General features: G+C 45.5%; 1 protein-coding gene across 9 annotated transcripts in view; it reads left to right on the plus strand.

The window, feature by feature from the left end:
• WDR20 (WD repeat domain 20) overlaps positions 1-16,626 on the plus strand; it is a 63,746-nt gene that overhangs the window by 29,953 nt on the left and 17,167 nt on the right. For 3 of the 9 annotated variants that reach the window (XM_022576057.3, XM_022576056.3, XM_022576048.3), the window contains exon 2: positions 10,267-10,449. The exons of 2 other annotated variants lie outside the window; for them this stretch is intronic. In XM_022576057.3, coding sequence (XP_022431765.1) covers positions 10,267-10,449 — 183 coding nt within the window. 4 more of the 9 variants (XM_022576055.3, XM_022576047.3, XM_022576054.3 and 1 more) reach the window with 3 other exon arrangements.

A 16,626-nucleotide genomic window follows, 5' to 3' on the forward strand; every position in this document is an offset into this window, starting at 1 on the left:
TATAAGACAGTTATGTCCCCCCAAAATTTGACTTAGCTGGGGAGATAAGACATGACAGAATGACAAACAACAGAAGTGCCAAGTGAACAGTAGTTCCAGTGATACTATAAAACTTTAGATGAAGGAAAGAGCAAAGCTTTTCTTCATAGTAGTATTTAGAAATCGGTCAGCTCTCTGTAACTGTCATTGAATTGAGTCTGCTTTCTTCACCTGAGGCCTGGCTGGATCAGAAAATAACTATTTGAATTACAGAGGCCAAATCCAGTGTTTTGGCCGTCGATTTTAGTGGCTGGTCTCCTTTCATTGTAAGATAAGTTTAATGTGCTCTCTGGCTCTCTTGCTTCCTATTTGAAAACCCAGCAATGTACTGGCTCCAAAGTACTGTCATTTGGTGTAAAATTACTGGTACACATCAGTGCCATTTTTTAAAATTTCATATATTACAGATTCAGTAGTTCATTGTTCCACCTGAAGTTGGGTGATTGAAAAGGTAGCAACTTGATGTGACTGAAAGCACAGTTCTAAGGTCTGTGCAACCTTGGGCAGATCACCACCCCTCCCTGGGCCTCAGTTTCAATGTAGGGTAAGGAAATGAGTGTCAGAAAATTGCAGGGCCTCTACACAATTGGAGATTTAGGGCATTTCCCCCTTCGAACGGGATCTCCTCTGCAGAGCGCTGCTTGTGTTGCTCAGCACCTTGATTGAGAAAATTGAAAAATCATCTGTGTGCCGTGCCAAACATAATAAGCTCATGGGCATGTAAATGCCAGGAAGGCAGTGGGATAGCAGCTAAGCAGCATACAGGAACTACTCACTGCCTTGGAGTGGTCTTTACTTTACCAGTGTTGTCACAGCACTTTTAGAAGGTCACAGAATTTCTCCCCACCCCCACCCCTTTTAGGGAAAACTTTAAAAATACCTATTTTCTAAGAATTTGAAATGAGTATCTTTTGCAGAAACGAAAGCCCCTTGCCTTTTCTTCCACTTGAGATGTTGGTATTCCCTTGGGAATAGGAATGCATATGTCTATGCATGTTTAACAGAAGGGTTTAATAAAAATAGGTCATTTGAATATGTCAGCATTTTAGTGGGGTGAGATCTGGTGTTAGAATGTGTGCAAATTGATTTTATCTAATGTTTATTCATAGTTTTTCTTTAATGAAGAAATCAGTATCTCATTAGCCTAAATGAAGCACCAGGACAACCATTTGTAGCGTTTTGCATTGTGATAAGAGCCTTAACCTGAATGTGGAGTGCAACATAAGAAAACGAAGAGATGGCGAAGATGTTGCAGTTTAGTAGCTTATCAAGTTCATTTTTGAAAAATCACTCTGGGGGAAGAGGAGTAGAGTTTACATAGCTAACAGTTTTTAAGTAACAGACTGCCTTGGGAAAAAATGGCATGTGATAACAACAGAAGTTTATTATTTCAGCAGACACTTGGCTGACAGTGCTGGGCCAGGGGAGAAGAAGACGCTTCACATAATCTCAGCCCTGCTTCCTCTGGGTGGCTGCTCCCACCCCGCCCGAAACAGAGTTCCAAAGGAGGAGCCTTCTCTGGCTCCTGTGAGAAGTATTTCTTTGGTGAACAGTATGCAATTCCACAGATCGTTGCTGTGAATGAACACATTTTATGCATTTTGTGACTATGCATCTCTTCCCATTTTGGAATGACCTAAAGGTGGTGCCCCTCGCATTTTACGTCTTGTTATTTGCCTGTATTCTGATGGTGGATGGCATTGTTCGTCCCTTCTCTCTCCTTGGAGTTCCCTGCCGCACTTCTCATGGCCTCGCTGCTGCTGTCGTGCACAGGAGAGGAGCTCTGGAATGTGAGCGCTGGGTGCTCATTCGGGGGTCAGGACTGGCAGAAGACTGCTGGCAGACGACTGACAGTTGTTTTCGGTAAAGAGAGTGGGTCTGGTGTGCCAATGCAAGTGTGGGCGTGTGCTAGTATGTCTGACAATGAAGGAGGAATAGAGACTAAGGAAGGTACTGTCTTGTTTTGGAAAATTATATTGGAAGGAAAACATGCTCTAAACTTGGCTTCTGCTGTTTTTCTCCAGGAAATTTAGGGCAGGAAGAAATATCCCTGTTTTTCCTTATTTAGATTTCTTTGAAAGTATTAACGAATGATGAGGATTTTCAAAGCCTCTCTGATAAGCAGCAAGTCCTTATGTATTCAAAAGGAGAAATATGAGTTTTCACTAAGTTTTCTAAAGTGCCTTTTAAGTGTCAGGTATTATGCTTGGGATTATCTCCATTTTAAGAAAACGGCCCTGCAAGGCAAATGCGTTGAGAAGGTGGGTCTGGAATCTGGGCCAAACTGAGCAAGGCTGGAATATTCGATTGCCACTTCAGCAAGGATAGGAGCATGGAGTCACACAGTAATAGAATTTTAGACTAAGTGCTACCTCTGATGTTATCTTGTCAACTTCCTGTCATAGCACCATGATGCAGTAGAAGGAGCACAGGGGCTGGAATTTAGAGGCCTAAACTCCACCACTTGCTGCTGCTTGACAGCTGATTCTGTTTCTCTGTTTATAAAATGGGAGTGGCCATAGTTCTTATGTGCACAGGTTCGTAATGATGGTCAGAAGAATTGATGCTTGAGGGTGCACCCTCTTGAGGGTGCTCTGTAAACCGTCAAGTGACTTTCCGGTATTTGCTAATGGAGGTTGTTTTCTTTCATAGATGGGCGCCCAAGAAGGCATTAGTTGTTAGTTAGGCTTTTGGTCAGCAGAAGGATTATATATTTGCTTTTATATATATGTCTGGCTCTGAGTTTCTTCTGGTTCCCATCACTTTACTTTTCTTTCCTGTTTTCGGAATTGTTTCATTTCTACGGCAGATACTTAACAACGTCTTCTGTGTGTCGGGAGCTTTATTAGGCATTGGAGGTAGAGTGGCGAGTAAGACAGACATGCTTCTGGCCTTTTTGAAATGCTGGAACGGTACAGTTGAGTGACCTTTTTTTTTCCTACTGGGATAAGTTATCCCAAACCTGACTTCCTAATACCCCTGATATCTCTTTTTTTAATGTGTTAGACTCTAAATACCATTAATGCCAATTATGCAGCTATTTCGAATGTAACTATTGAACTGAAGAAACTATGAGAAAGATGAGTCGTGGGGCTATTTCACAAGATTAGCCTGGTTTTGTGTCTACTTCAAGGGCAGGTGGCTTGGACGGTGGAATCAGCATCTGTGCAGTGCCTTACAACTGACTGTTACCTGAGTGTTAAACTGCTCACCTGGGCAGTGAAGATGTTTGAAAATCACTGTTTGGTATTTTGGTCATTAGAGCCCCAGGTTATTTTCCACTGTGCTGAAGAAGATTTGTATTAAATAGTACATTGGTCTTTGTTCACAAAGCAAATACAACAGCTCAGAGTGGTCTGAGTCTCGTTTCATTCACTCTTGTGACCGGGAGGCGTTTCCCCAGGATGACCAGCTAGGTGTGGTCCAGCCCCAGGCTGTGGACAAATCCCTCGCAGGCATTAGAAACCCCAAGCCTGACTAGGTTAAAAGTCTCCCCCAGGAAAAACTGTGGAACAGTCTTTATAATGTGGTTTATTCTGGATCCCAGGTCTTGAGATAGGACTCCAGTTGTTCCTCCTCTTTCCAACTCGGTGATCTTCTGGGGCACTGGGAAGTAATCCCCTGTCCACTTCTGGCTCCTGTTTTGGTTGTCTGAGATGTGGTCAAAAGGAACGGTAAAAGAAAGCACTACAGCAGTTCTTTTTTGATTTTCAAATGGCATAATGGAGACCTTTGATGCCCCTGGAGCTGCTCCTGCTATTTTGGGTTAATCCATTCAGGCAGTCAGTGACTGAGCAGCCTCCTGACTTTTTTGTTGTTTTTGAAAGGACTTTCACAATATATGGAGTACAGTTCACATATTACCGCTAATAAATGTGGCACATGGGGATAGGCACTCAGTGGAGGCCCAGTGAAAGCCTGCCTCCCGGGGTGAGATCAGGAGGAAATGACACTGGCGCTGCGGTGAGCAGCATTTGTGTGATGGAGGGGGGAGGGGGAAGGGAGTATTGTAAGTGAAGGGGGAAATGTAAGGAAAGGCAGGAAGGTGCAAAGAGCGCAGGCAGCGTGTGAACACGTGCTGCCCTTGCGGGTAGTGTGTGTGAAGGGGCAGGGGATGGTGAGGCCTGTAAGAGGAAGGCCTGTGGATGCCAACTAAGCAATTTAGCCGTCGGTACGGCCGGGCAGAGCCGAGGAGGTTTGGAGTGGGAGAGTGACCTAAGTCTTCATGAGGATTAATCTGGCAAGTGTGGGGGAAGAATGGCAGGTGTGTAGAAATGGGTGGAAGGAGCCTGGTGCTAAACCCGTAAGCTGCCCCTAGGCTAGGAGGGGGCCTGGAGGAGGACAGGCTGCTAGCAGGGCTCTGAGCTGGCATGGGGGGGTGCCAGGCGGGGGACCCAACCAAGGCGACAGGCTTAAAGCTCAGGAGAGGGGCTGCGGAGGGAAGAGAGTGATTTCTGGTGTAGACGGGGTGAGCTTCTTGTCTGGGTGGACATTTGGCAGCTTTTAGATAGACCAGTAAAAGGAGATTCTTCTGGCAAGTTCTGTGAGACAGTTCTCTCTGAGGTGATTCTCTAAAGGGGAGGGAGAATGTGACATTTAGGGAAAATAAAGCCCCCCTTTAGTACCTACATGCCTCCCACATACCATCATCTGGCATACATTTTTCAGAAGAGGTCTTTCTGAGATTATTTTCCACATCACATCAAATGCTTCTGGGCACTCAAGAGTATCAAGTAGCAGGTTCCCATGACAAGGGCTCGGCCCGGGCCCACCGTGTGCCTTCTCTGAGCTCCTGGAATGGCTGTGACAGGGCGCCTGTGGGAGCCCATGCCCTACTGGTTCAGTCCCTCCTCCATGTTCCTGTCGGCTCACCAGCATTCCCTGGGACCGGGCAGGGATCTGCGGTGAAGGTGTGAGCTGCAACAGCTTGGTTTCTTTTGCAGACCTTTGTGATAAATGTTCGTTAATTCCATGCTAAACCCACCGAGCTGACTTCACGTCTTGACAGTATTCGTCATGAAGAGAATTCCAGGGATTTTAAGGATCAAAAGTCCAAGGAAAAAAGAAACATGACATTTTAAAGTTTGTACTTATTGACAGGGTTTTGGTTAACCAGCTCTGTTTCTGTAGTAGGAATTTTTAAACCATCATTTAAATTTTTTCTGTTGAGAATGAGACATTGACAAATTAATTGTAATCGTAACTCCTTATGCAGAAACTAATGAGCATAATGATGAAATTTAATTGAAAAGTTTGGAACAATCGCAGTTTCATTTGTTAAACAGATATTGAGCATTTATGACAAACTGGATGCTCTGTGGGGCTGGATAACCAGATATTCTTACCAGTTCTTAAAATTCTTGTCAATTCTTAAAATTGGTAAGACTTTTAAATAAATTGGTTCTGCTATAAATTCACATTTAAGAATTTAGATAATTGGCAATAATTAGGATGCAAAAGCACTAAAAAAATACCAAAGTGTCTGTAGCCTGTCTATGCAGGATTTACCAGAAAGCTGAGAAACAGAAGTAGTTTTGTGGAATAACAATAGTAACTGTTTAATAAAGAAGTTCTGCATTTTAAGGAAGTTTCTGTTGTAATTTTAGTTGTAATTCTAATTGATGATAACAGACATAAAACAATTCTGTGATCACGTAAGTTATTAAATACTAAATTTTGTGCAACGAACTAAGTACTTGAGAATTGTGTTAAAGGAGCCAGCTCAGGAAACGGTAGTTGGGAAAATGCTTGCTGGAGGTGGCGGGACTTGAACTGATGGGTAATACTCCTGGGAACAGGGGCAGAGGAGACTATCCCAACCAAGGGGGCGACTTAATGAAGCCAGGAAGAGAGGACGTCTGCCTGCACCAGACTCAACACACCTGGTTGGAGGCAAGGATGGGTGGGACGGTAGAACAAGGTGGAGTGGTGGGACATGGCCCTCGACCCCTTAATTCCTTCCCAGGTTCCTCAGCTGTAAAACATGGATGGTATTAGTGCCGACTCTGAGGGGCGGACCGTGAGATTAAACGAGATGATAAGTGTGAACGTCCTGGTGCATAGAAAGTGTTCAACGGACAGAAGTTGCTGTTGCTGTTAGGGGAGATGGCTGGGGCCCAACCACGAAGGGCAGGACTGCTTGGGAGTTGTCCTGTTCTGATGTGATGGAAATTAGGAAGCCACTGAGACATTTGCCCCCAGGTAGGATGTGACAGGGATAAATTAATAGTGGTAGCTACCGTTTGAGTGCTGATGCGTGCTCTGTGCTTTATATCCATTACCTGCGGGCCTTTCCGTGACCCTGCAGTGGAGCTAGGGGACTTTGTTCTCTGCGGCTCTGGGAGAGGTGACAAGCACCTTGGCCAAGGCCACCTAGCTACCAAGAGGGAAGGCGAGGTTTGAACCCAGGCCTGCCTGGTTCCAAAGTCTGGGCTCTTTCTCCTCCTACCAGACTGCCTTGACCTGGGAAGCCATCTGTCAGGGGGCTGACGACCCCACGGGGAAGGAGTGGCTGGCTCAGGTCGTTGTTACTGCTACTGAAACGGGGGTGGGTTCAGGATTCCCAGTGGCACACCCCCACCCCACCTCCTAGGAAGATAGGAGGAGGAGGAAGAGGAAAGAAGACAGCGGCACAGCAATGGAAAAAGAGACAGGACTCGGTGATTGGCTGTAAAAGGAAAGAGGACGAGATGAGCTGGAGGTGACGGTGCTGTTAGAAATGAAGGCAGGCACTGGTGGACCCACCTTTCCCTGCACCTGGGGTCGGGCTCCAAAAAGCCCAGGCACCGCTGGGGGAGTCCCCAGGCTTCTCGGAAGAATAACTTCCTGTGGGTACACCCCTCGCAGTCACTACAGGGCTCACAGTAGGTCTTGCTGGGTGTAAGTGGCATGTTGCTTGGCTAACGTTCTGCTCTTGTAGTGCCATCAGGGCCATTGGGGGTTTGCGGGGGAAGGAGTGACCTTAGGTAAGAGATATTTTTGTGTTCCTTGGGCCTAGGTCTACTTTTATGCCTTCTAGGACAGTGTTTCTCCCACCAGTACTGAAAGACCAGTTCTTAAAATTTCCAGTCTATCTGGGCTGATACTTTTGTAAAATAAAAGAAGGATTACTAGAAAACCTGAAAAAGACATGGAGAATGCAAACTGGAATTTTTTGTTATTGGGTTCAACAGGTATAAAATCACTCTGTCACGTTGCCGTAAAAGTTTCTAAATGCGTATTCTCAATCTGTGTACTTAATGTGTGTGTGTGTGTGTGTGTGTGTGTGTGTGTGTGTACTTAATTTTGACTGCAGGCTAGCAGACTGTTCATGGTCTGGTACACCTTGAGAGCAATGATCTAGGGAGAAACTTTGTTAAGCAAATTAGTAACAGGACGTTTCTGGAATAGATACATGATTCAAGAGTAAAAATTGTCTTTCAGTTGGCATTTAAAATACTTTAGATGTGTGTTCCTGTGTGATCCAATGACATCTGTGACAAATGACATCTTTTCAGTAAAGTTCCATATTAGGGGGCAGGAATGTGAAAGAAATATACCAAGAACTGAGGCTAACATTGTTATTGTAAGGGATCCATAAGTTTAAAACTAGTAGCAATACTTGGAAAAATTGGTGCTTTAAACTTTCTCTGTTGTTCTGAGAATCATTGTATTTCTTTTGCTCATTTAAGTTATATTTGTTCTCTCTATTAATGTTTGGTTTGCCTTTGAATTGATTTTTATATTTTGGTGCATAATTTTATGTATATTCTTTCACAGGGTAGTTTCTTTTTTTAATATAAATTTATTATTATTTTTTTCGCTGCGTTGGGTCTTCGTTGCTGCGCGTGGTCTTTCTCTAGTTGCGGTGAGCGGGGGCTACTCTTGGTTGCAGTGCGCGGGCTTCTCATAGTGGTGGCTTCTCTTGTGGAGCAGAGGCTCTAGGCACATGGGCTTCAGTATTTGTGGCACACAGGCTCAGTAGTTGTGGCTCACGGGCTCTAGAGCGCAGGCTCAGTAGTTGTGGCGCATGGGCTTAGTTGCTCCACCGCATGTGGGATCTTCCTGGACCAGGGTTCGAACCCGTGTCCCCTGCATTGGCAGGTTGATTCTTAACCACTGCACCACCAGGGAAGTCCACGGGGTAGTTGCTTAAGCAAACTAAAAAGAAAAAGTCTCGAGTTAACATATGCCGATATAGAGATCATATAATAATTTAGTTGTTCATATTTCAAATTTGATTTTTGACTCTGTCTTATATTTTGAGCATTTTTACTTTCGCTGCTGTTTCCTTGCACTGAGATCATTTGCTGTGTTGTTCCCTTAGCCTAGACTTCTCTTTCCCTGCCCTTAGGGCCCAGCCCAGGAGCTGCTTCCCTCCAGGCAGACTGTCAGCAGTGAAGAGGCTCCTGTCTCTGGCATCCGACTTCTGCTGAGTACCCGCTTCCTTGCCCACTGTCCCTTTTCTCCTTGCTCCAAAGTCAGGACTTCCTTTTGTTTTGCATCATACTATATATTACACTTTTCAAGGCTGTTTCATGTATATGTTCTCTTATTTCATCCTCCAGACAGTACCATGAGGTTGGTAGAACGGATTCTCATCCCCATTTTAACTGAGGTGAGGCAGGGAGAGTGTCCACATGGCATGAATCTTCATTCCTTTGCCAGGGCTCCCAGGGTCACTTGTGCCACTCAGGTCCAGACTGCCAAATGCTCAGGTTTTGAGCCTGTCATTTTGAGGTCCTCTTTTTTTTTTTTTTTTTTTTGCGGTACGCGGGCCTCTCACTGTTGTGGCCTCTCCCGTTGCGGAGCACAGGCTCCGGACGCGCAGGCTCAGCGGCCATGGCTCACGGGCCCAGCCGCTCCACGGCATGTGGTACCTTCCCTGACCGGGGCACGAACCCGTGTCCCCTGCATCGGCAGGCAGACTCTCAACCACTGTGCCACCAGGGAAGCCCTTGAGGTCCTCTTTTTTTACACTGTACTTGTTATCTGAAAAATCTAGAATTCTCAGTGCAGTGTCACAGGCCTCTTTGGAAGAATATAATCTTCAGAACCTAACCCTGGGGATGGTCCGTAGAGAGCCAGAGCTGTGAACCCAGGAACTGCACACAGGGCCAAAGTGGGTGTTTTAAAGGATGTGTTCAGTTGTCTCCACCTGTGATTTTCAAATGACAGTGGGAGGTGTTGGGTTTCCTTTATTTCAACAATAACAGCCAGCCCAGCATTTTGGATTGCACAGAAGGTTTCTCATGAAGAGAAGATCCTGCTTTAAAAGGGGTGAGGCACTTTGAAAACTCACATTTAGCCCAAGTCAGGAGTCAGAATTTGCAGTGTGGGGGGTGTTTCCTCCCCATCCCCTTTACGGTAAAACCGACCTGTGTTCCAGATCCAGCCCTTCCACTTACTAGGTAGGTATGGTGACCTCGGCTGAGTTATTTAACTTCCCTAAACTTGTTTTCTCATCTGTAAAATGGGGAAAATACTATCATTTTGAAGGATCATTGTAAGGATTAAAGATGATGCATGTACCAGACTTGGGGTGCGGGCTCGACAAGTGAGAGTTACTTGGAAGCTGGTGCAGAAGAGAGAATGTGACCCAGTACAGGAGTCACTGCCTGTGTACAACTGGCCATAGTAGTGGTTCTCAGCCTGGGTAGGTGTCAGAATCACCTGGAAGACTGTTTTAACTACAGCTTGCTGGGTCCACCCTGCCTGCCCCCTGTAGTTTGATTCATTTGGTGTGGTGTGGGCCTTGAGAATTTGCATCTCTTGAGTTTCCAGGTGATGCTGCTGCTGCTACCGCTGGTCTGGGGACCACGCTTTGAGAATGACTGGGCTGCAGGTGAACTCACCGATGAGCATTTAGGTGCTGTAGCTGTATTTGAAAACCGAGCTTTTATGTGGTTAAAGTTAACTTTGTTAGAAAGTGCTCGGAATGCATTTCGCAAATACTGAATTTGGTATCTCAAGGATTTTTCCTCCTGAAGTCCAGGAGTCTTTGTTAAATATACTTGAAGAAGAATAAGTTACGAGAGTAACAGTTATAAACATATTATGGATAGTCAAACAATACCAGATTGGCTGAGGTATGTGAAAGTGCTTTTATAAAATGCTAAAAACCGCAAAAATATTTTAATACTTTTTATTTTTAAGATTGAACATCATAATGGAGTATAAAATAGTGTAACTTAGATTTCTCATCTCAACGTGCTGTTTACCGTGTGTATTTTTCTCTTTCTCCTCCAGGCTGCTGACTTGAGTAAACCAATAGATAAAAGGATATACAAAGGAACACAGCCTACTTGTCATGACTTCAACCACCTAACAGCCACAGCAGAAAGTGTCTCTCTCCTAGTGGGCTTTTCCGCAGGCCAAGTCCAGCTTATAGACCCAATCAAAAAAGAAACTAGCAAACTATTTAATGAGGAAGTAAGTAGCACCCTGTCTTAGCTGTTAAGAATCCCTTTAAGAATGTATACGTTCTTACCGAGGGTAGTGGGCCTTATTTTACACTGTGAGCGAAGCCCGTTTTCCATTCTCAGATGTCCTACCTCGTATTACCCAAGTTTAAATGTGGTGCGTTACCTTGTTGACTTTTACCTGTTCTTCCTTGGGCTAACTGTTCTGTGCATTTTTTATGGAGATGCTCAGGTGTCTATAGCAGGTGCTTTAAAAATTTTTTTATAATGGAGATAGGGATGAGACTTGTAGCTTGATATTTATAATTTAAATAAGAAAATAAAGAATTTATTCACATCACCAGAAAATGTCATGAAGATCAAAGAACTTGATAATATTTCCTTAGGTTGCTTCAGTTGTAGCTAAAATTTGGTGTGTATGTTTGACAGGCGTTTGACTGAGAATTTGTTCTCTTGCTCTTGTAAATGTTTGCTATTAAATCACCTTTGACATGGTTAGAAATCCTGGCACTTAAAATTGGATCCTATGACATAGCTTTTGCCAGTGTTGTAGCATGTGCTGGGGTTTCTAGTGTCTTCAGTTTCATTCTGGCAGGAGCCTGAGATATCTGAGCTGTCCATTCAGGAACATGTCAACCATTAAACATAGTAGATGTAAGTTGCCAAATAGATTATATTTTTATAAGCGATTGAAGTGGCTTTTCAGCCCCAAGTATTGCCATTACACATTTGACGTACTTCCTCCTCTGTGTCTGTATGACTTTCCTAGTAAATGGAAGAGATGAGGCAGTCTTGCTGAGTTAGAAGCCCTGGGTTGCAGTCTACTACTTGTGACCTCAACCCTGGTGTGACAAGGGCCAGGTCACATGGATTCCTCTCAGGAAGGGCAAGTGGTTTTGATTGTTGCATGGTTTTAAAGTCATTAACTTGGAACAGAAGTGCATTATAAATTCTGATTTTTAAGAAATAATTTTGCTTGGGGAAGAATACTCCACAAATTGCAGTTAAAATTCTGACTCTTTTTGCAGTCCCCGTGGTATATGCTGTCCATGCATATCCAGTCTCCAGCCACGGTGCTCCTGGTTGGCATTGCCAGTGGATTTGGTGAAATCCTTTGAACCGTGCCATCTCTTCTTCTAGTTTCATCTGGGTTGACTGGAAACAAAACTTGCCGTCTGGATTGACAGAAGTATTTAAACCCATTTTCTGTTCAAAAAAATCTTAAGCAGAAAATTATTCTATTTACCTAAACATTTTATTAACATCATTTGACGGAGTGACTTCTAAGTAGCTGGACGATCTTTTTGGGGGGTAGTGGTGGGGAGCGTGAGGGCACAAAACTAGACTGCTCTGCATTCTTAATAGAAATTGTGAATTTGGCGTCACTGTGGGGTTTTATTTGTGGTTAGGTAGGGGACGTGTTTTTGAGGGGGAAGGGATTGGAGCCATGTAAAGGGCTGTTGGTAAACAAGGCCGGGAGGCTGATCGCTGAGGACGGCACAGAATGCCACTGAGAACAAGGAGGGTTTGTGTGTCGTCGCTGGGGGAGGGCGCAGCAGAGGCCGCAGGGCCCTGAGAGCGCGCGGACGCATCAGCTAGACCCATTCCTTACTCGGGACAGCTGGGAGTCACGGGCCGGAAAGCAGCTCCTCACTCTTAATGAGTGAAGCATGAGTTACCTCCTACTCTTTTTACATTTTATTTGAAAAATGGCTGTTCAAAGTTCTAGGATTGTGTATGGTTTAATACCAACTTGGCATTTACAACTTGGGGCAGACATGATTGCCCTTCGCAGTAAGGACATTCTTTGGCTTGTATGGGTAACATTCTCATCAGATTTTGCTCAGGATGTCTAAGAGAAAGGGTCATCAGGGGTTTGTTTCTCAGAGAGTGCCAGGGATGGTGGTCGAAGCTGTCGTTAGGCTGTGCTTTGCATTGGTATGGGACGTGGAGGTTTCAAAGTGTTTTGTCTCTTTCCTCGGCTTGGGAGGGTGGGTTGCTGTCTCCATTGTGCACAGATGAGGAGATAGTCAAAGAGAAGGTACGTGAATCGTCCACATCAGGTAACAACTTGATGATGGAGCTGGATCCAGAAATTAATTCCACGAGCTCTTATTGGTCATAGATTGTAAGCCCCACCATGTGTGGTTGCCAGATGGGCTCTTGCCTCCTCAGGAGCTCACAGTTTAGTGAGATGGACCCAAAGGATACTGGAACGTGTGTTATCCCAGTGTTATGAACAGAGTACCAAGGGATAATGTATTAATTGCATTCCTCAGTGTGTATCAAATATCATAAAATAAAAACAAAAGTTAAGTTCAGTGGGGACAGTTCGAGAAAGCTTCCAGAAGGTGACATTTGACCTGGGTTTGAAAGATGCATAGGAGTTGGAGGAGGATGAGAAAGGCCTTCAAAGCTGGAGAAAACAGCTTAGCATGTGGAGGCCAAGGGTGGCCACACCACAGCATGTGGGTCTTGGAGTGGCAGAAGTTAAAGCCAGACAGATGAGCTGGAACCAGATTGTAAAAGCCCTTTGATTACATGCTGGGAGATTTGGATCTGACACTGGATGCTGTGGGGGACCTTTGGGCTTTCATTTAATCAAGGGAGTGACAGGATTAAATGTGTTTTTTTAGAACTCTTGTCAGCACTTGTGGAAGGTGGATTGGAATGAAGAAAGAGAGAATGAAGGTAGCAAGACCAGTGAGGAGGCTCTAGTAACTGTCCAGGTGAGAGCTGAGGACTTGAACTAGGGTTGTGGCCATTTTCTCATCCATTTGACAGACCTTGATAGCCTACCACGTGCCCGGCACTGGGTCTGCAGCGGCAGGTAACAGCTGCCCTGTGTCTCCCCTCCAGAGAGAGGGGAGAGAAGTGTGAACAGCACCACACACACACACACACAATTACGGCAGATGGCGGTGACCTGTTGTGATGTCAGAGGAGATAGAGGGCCTGAAGGAGAGGCAGACATGGAGGCCTGCTTTACGGGGACGTGGGGAGCGTCCGTCTCTCGGAGGAAGTGAAGTGCTTTGAGCCTCGCCTCGCCTGAGGAGGCCCCCAGGTAAGGAGCTGGAGGTAGAGAGTCCCTGCAGAGGGAGAGCCGGTGAAGGCCCCTGGAGGGAAGACCTTGGGGCCAAGAGACCTGAGAGAGGACGGTGGACCTGGGAGGGCGTTGTGAAGTGAGAGGGCATGAGTTTGGAGGCCCTGCCACTCAGGGCCTGAGCCGGGTTTGCTTCTTCGAGCTGTGGGATCTCACAGACGGGAGCAAGAGGTGGTCAGATCGATGTTTTTGAAAATAACCCTGGCTGCTTCTTGGAGACGGAATTGGAGAGACGAGGGAACAAATCTTGAGATTCTGGCTCACTTACTACACTGGGTAAGGTGGGGAAGGAGCAGGTGCTGGGAACAGAGGTAAAGATCAGAGCTCCGTTCTGTACTTGTTAAGCTTGAGAGGCCAGTAGGTGGTTGGATACATGGATATGGAGCACAAAACTAGAGGTGAATTTTGGGAGCTGTCCGCATATAAATAGTAATCATGTCCCTGAGATTAGATGGCAGGTCTGTGGAGAAGGCACAGTAGAGCAAAGGCGAGTCTTTGCTAACTCCTAGACGAGTCTGGGGCTGAGCCCTGTTTATACTCCAAGATTCTGGTCATCTGCTCATGGCCCGCAAAGGAGCACTTACAACCATCAGTGTATTACCATGAAATTTACAGACTCCCAGCCCAGTGGCTAAGAACATAGACCCTTGAACCCGAATGCCTAGAGCTCAGACACCCTTCTGCCACTTACTGCCTGCAGGATGTGGTCTTTACTTCATCTCTTCTCCTCAGCCAGAAAGTGGATAAGGGCGGTCCCCGCCTGGAGGTGTGGTGAGGATGAGATGTTAGCAGAGGGCCTGGAGAGCAAGCCCTGGGGAGAAAAGTTCCAGGTGGAGGGGAAACTCAGAGGGTTTCTTTCACTAGGGGTTGGAGGAAAGGCTTCTTGGGAGGTGAGATACCAGCAGTTTTGAAGGAGAAGCACAAATGATTTTCCAGGACAAGAAGGTAAGAGCAGGGCAACCCAGACAGAGAAGCAACATGAGTAAGGCAGACGATGGGGACTGTTTATCATGACTGTTTGGTGTCTGTCTGTCTTACTCACCAGAGAGCTCCTCAGCCTCCCATTACACACATGCACGTGTGCGTGCACACACTCCACTATTGATTACTCTGACCTTTGCTCCTTTTTGGAGGTGTCTGGTGCATGAAAGTATAATAAATGTTTGGATGGATGGATAGGTGGGTAAGTGAATGGAAAAGAAATTATAAGTTCCAGAAATCCACACTAGACCGAAGATAGGTGAAAATTTCTATCTGGGAATAGAGTGTATCTTAAAAGGTGATTTTTCCCCCCCCCATTGATTAAAAAACTTAAAATACTTGTTTATAGAAAAAATTGGGACATAGAGAAATGGGACAAAGAAGATGGGAAAACATCACCTAGAAATCCCATTGCTCACTGTTAACTTTATTGTCTTTGTAATTTTTTATGTTTTTAATGAGGCAGAACTGTCAGATTCACACCTTCCATTAGAGCTGCTGGCAACCTTCACCTCCTGGTCTGGCCCTCAGTCCATCCAGTTCATGTCAGATAGCAGAGGCGAGCCCTGCTCCCCGGGCCGTCCCAGTCATACTGAGACCCTGGCCGCTGCACCAGTTCAGCCCCGGAAGAAGGCTGGTCCTTGCTAGCGTCCCTTGGGGAATGATAGCCTAGATCCCCTGAGACACTGCTTTCTCTCAAGCCTTAGAGTAGACTTGAGGTCTCTGTGTGTAGTGTTCTGTATGTTTTATGCCCTTGATGGTATCTAATGGCACATCTGATGAGCTCCCAGACCGTGGAGCCTACCTTCATGGTAAGGGTTACCAGGGAGGGAGAGGTGCCCTGGTCAGCGCCCGGAAGGGGTGAGGAGTGCACTTTTCATCACTAACGGTTACGATGTACTGGGGAGAAAGTCATAAAGGGGTAGTTTCTGTGTGGTAATGAACTCAGCCTTGTTTGCCTTTGTAAAAATTCTGATTATATCTGGGTTGTATCCATAGAACAGTAACTTCAAAGGATTTTTAAGTATGTTTGGTTATTGGGTGGATGTAAAATCTAAGAAGAACTTGTCGTTTCAGCTTCTTCATCCCTGGCGTGTAATGAGCCCCCCTGTTCTTGACTTCCTCCTCTCTCGCAGGCTGTGAGGCCAGGGCAGCGCACTGGGTAGGCTGTAGGCTCCTGGTGGACGCCTGTCCCTGCTGCTGCCTGAGGCTGTGTCTGCTCTTTCATCCCAGGCTGCAGGCTCCCTCTGCACGCAGCGCCCCCAGGAGTGGGGAGGAGAGGAGGCCCAGCTTCGCAATATTCTGTCTAGTCCTCTAAGGAGAGAGTGGCTCTGGGCATCTTGTTAGTTTTGTTTTTGTTGTTGCTTTTTTTAATCAAAGGAAGGAAATGAGCACTTAATGATCTACTCCTTAAAGTTTTGACATTGATAAAAATGACATCTGATCCTCTTTCACAGGGCTTTGAAATACCTTTCCCTAATACTTCCTGAGGGAAGAAGCAGCTGTCTTCAAATGCCTTTACAGAATCAAAGCCCTTAGTCACCGTTTTTGCTTGTGGCTGCATTACTCTGTGGCTGCATTACTTTGTGGCTACGTTACTCTGTGGCTGCGTTACTCTGTGGCTGCGTTACTCTGTGGCTGCGTTACTCTGTGGCTGCGTTACTCTGGCTGCGTTACTCTGTGGCTGCGTTACTCTGGCTGCGTTACTCTGTGGCTGCGTTACTCTGTGGCTGCGTTACTCTGTGGCTGCGTTACTCTGTGGCTGCGTTACTTTGTGGCTGCGTTACGGCTTTTCCAGCAGCTGCTGTGGTTTTGGAATTGTGTGTTTTTAGTACTTCTGTTGTAAATTAATATCTGCATTGTAAAATGCATACCCAGCGGCCCCCCAAGAATTTTTTCCTGCTTATCATGTTGATAGCAGTGAAAAAAAGAAAATTAAAAAGTATGTGCTTTGGAAAGCTTCATTTTAGCAGTGGTGCTTTAATGTGGTTACGGATTTATTTTTATTCTTGCTTCCTCTAAACTAGTTTAGTATAGTTAGAAAGTCTTGTTTGTGAATGCCATTAAGGACGGTAGTTTTGGTGTTTGTTGGACTTTGACTGG

The sequence above is a fragment of the Delphinapterus leucas genome, chromosome 2 (genome assembly GCF_059928025.1).
Source record: "Delphinapterus leucas isolate spDelLeu-1000000601 "Yukka" chromosome 2, BTC_Dleu_Yukka2, whole genome shotgun sequence".
Classification (NCBI taxonomy): domain Eukaryota; kingdom Metazoa; phylum Chordata; class Mammalia; order Artiodactyla; family Monodontidae; genus Delphinapterus; species Delphinapterus leucas.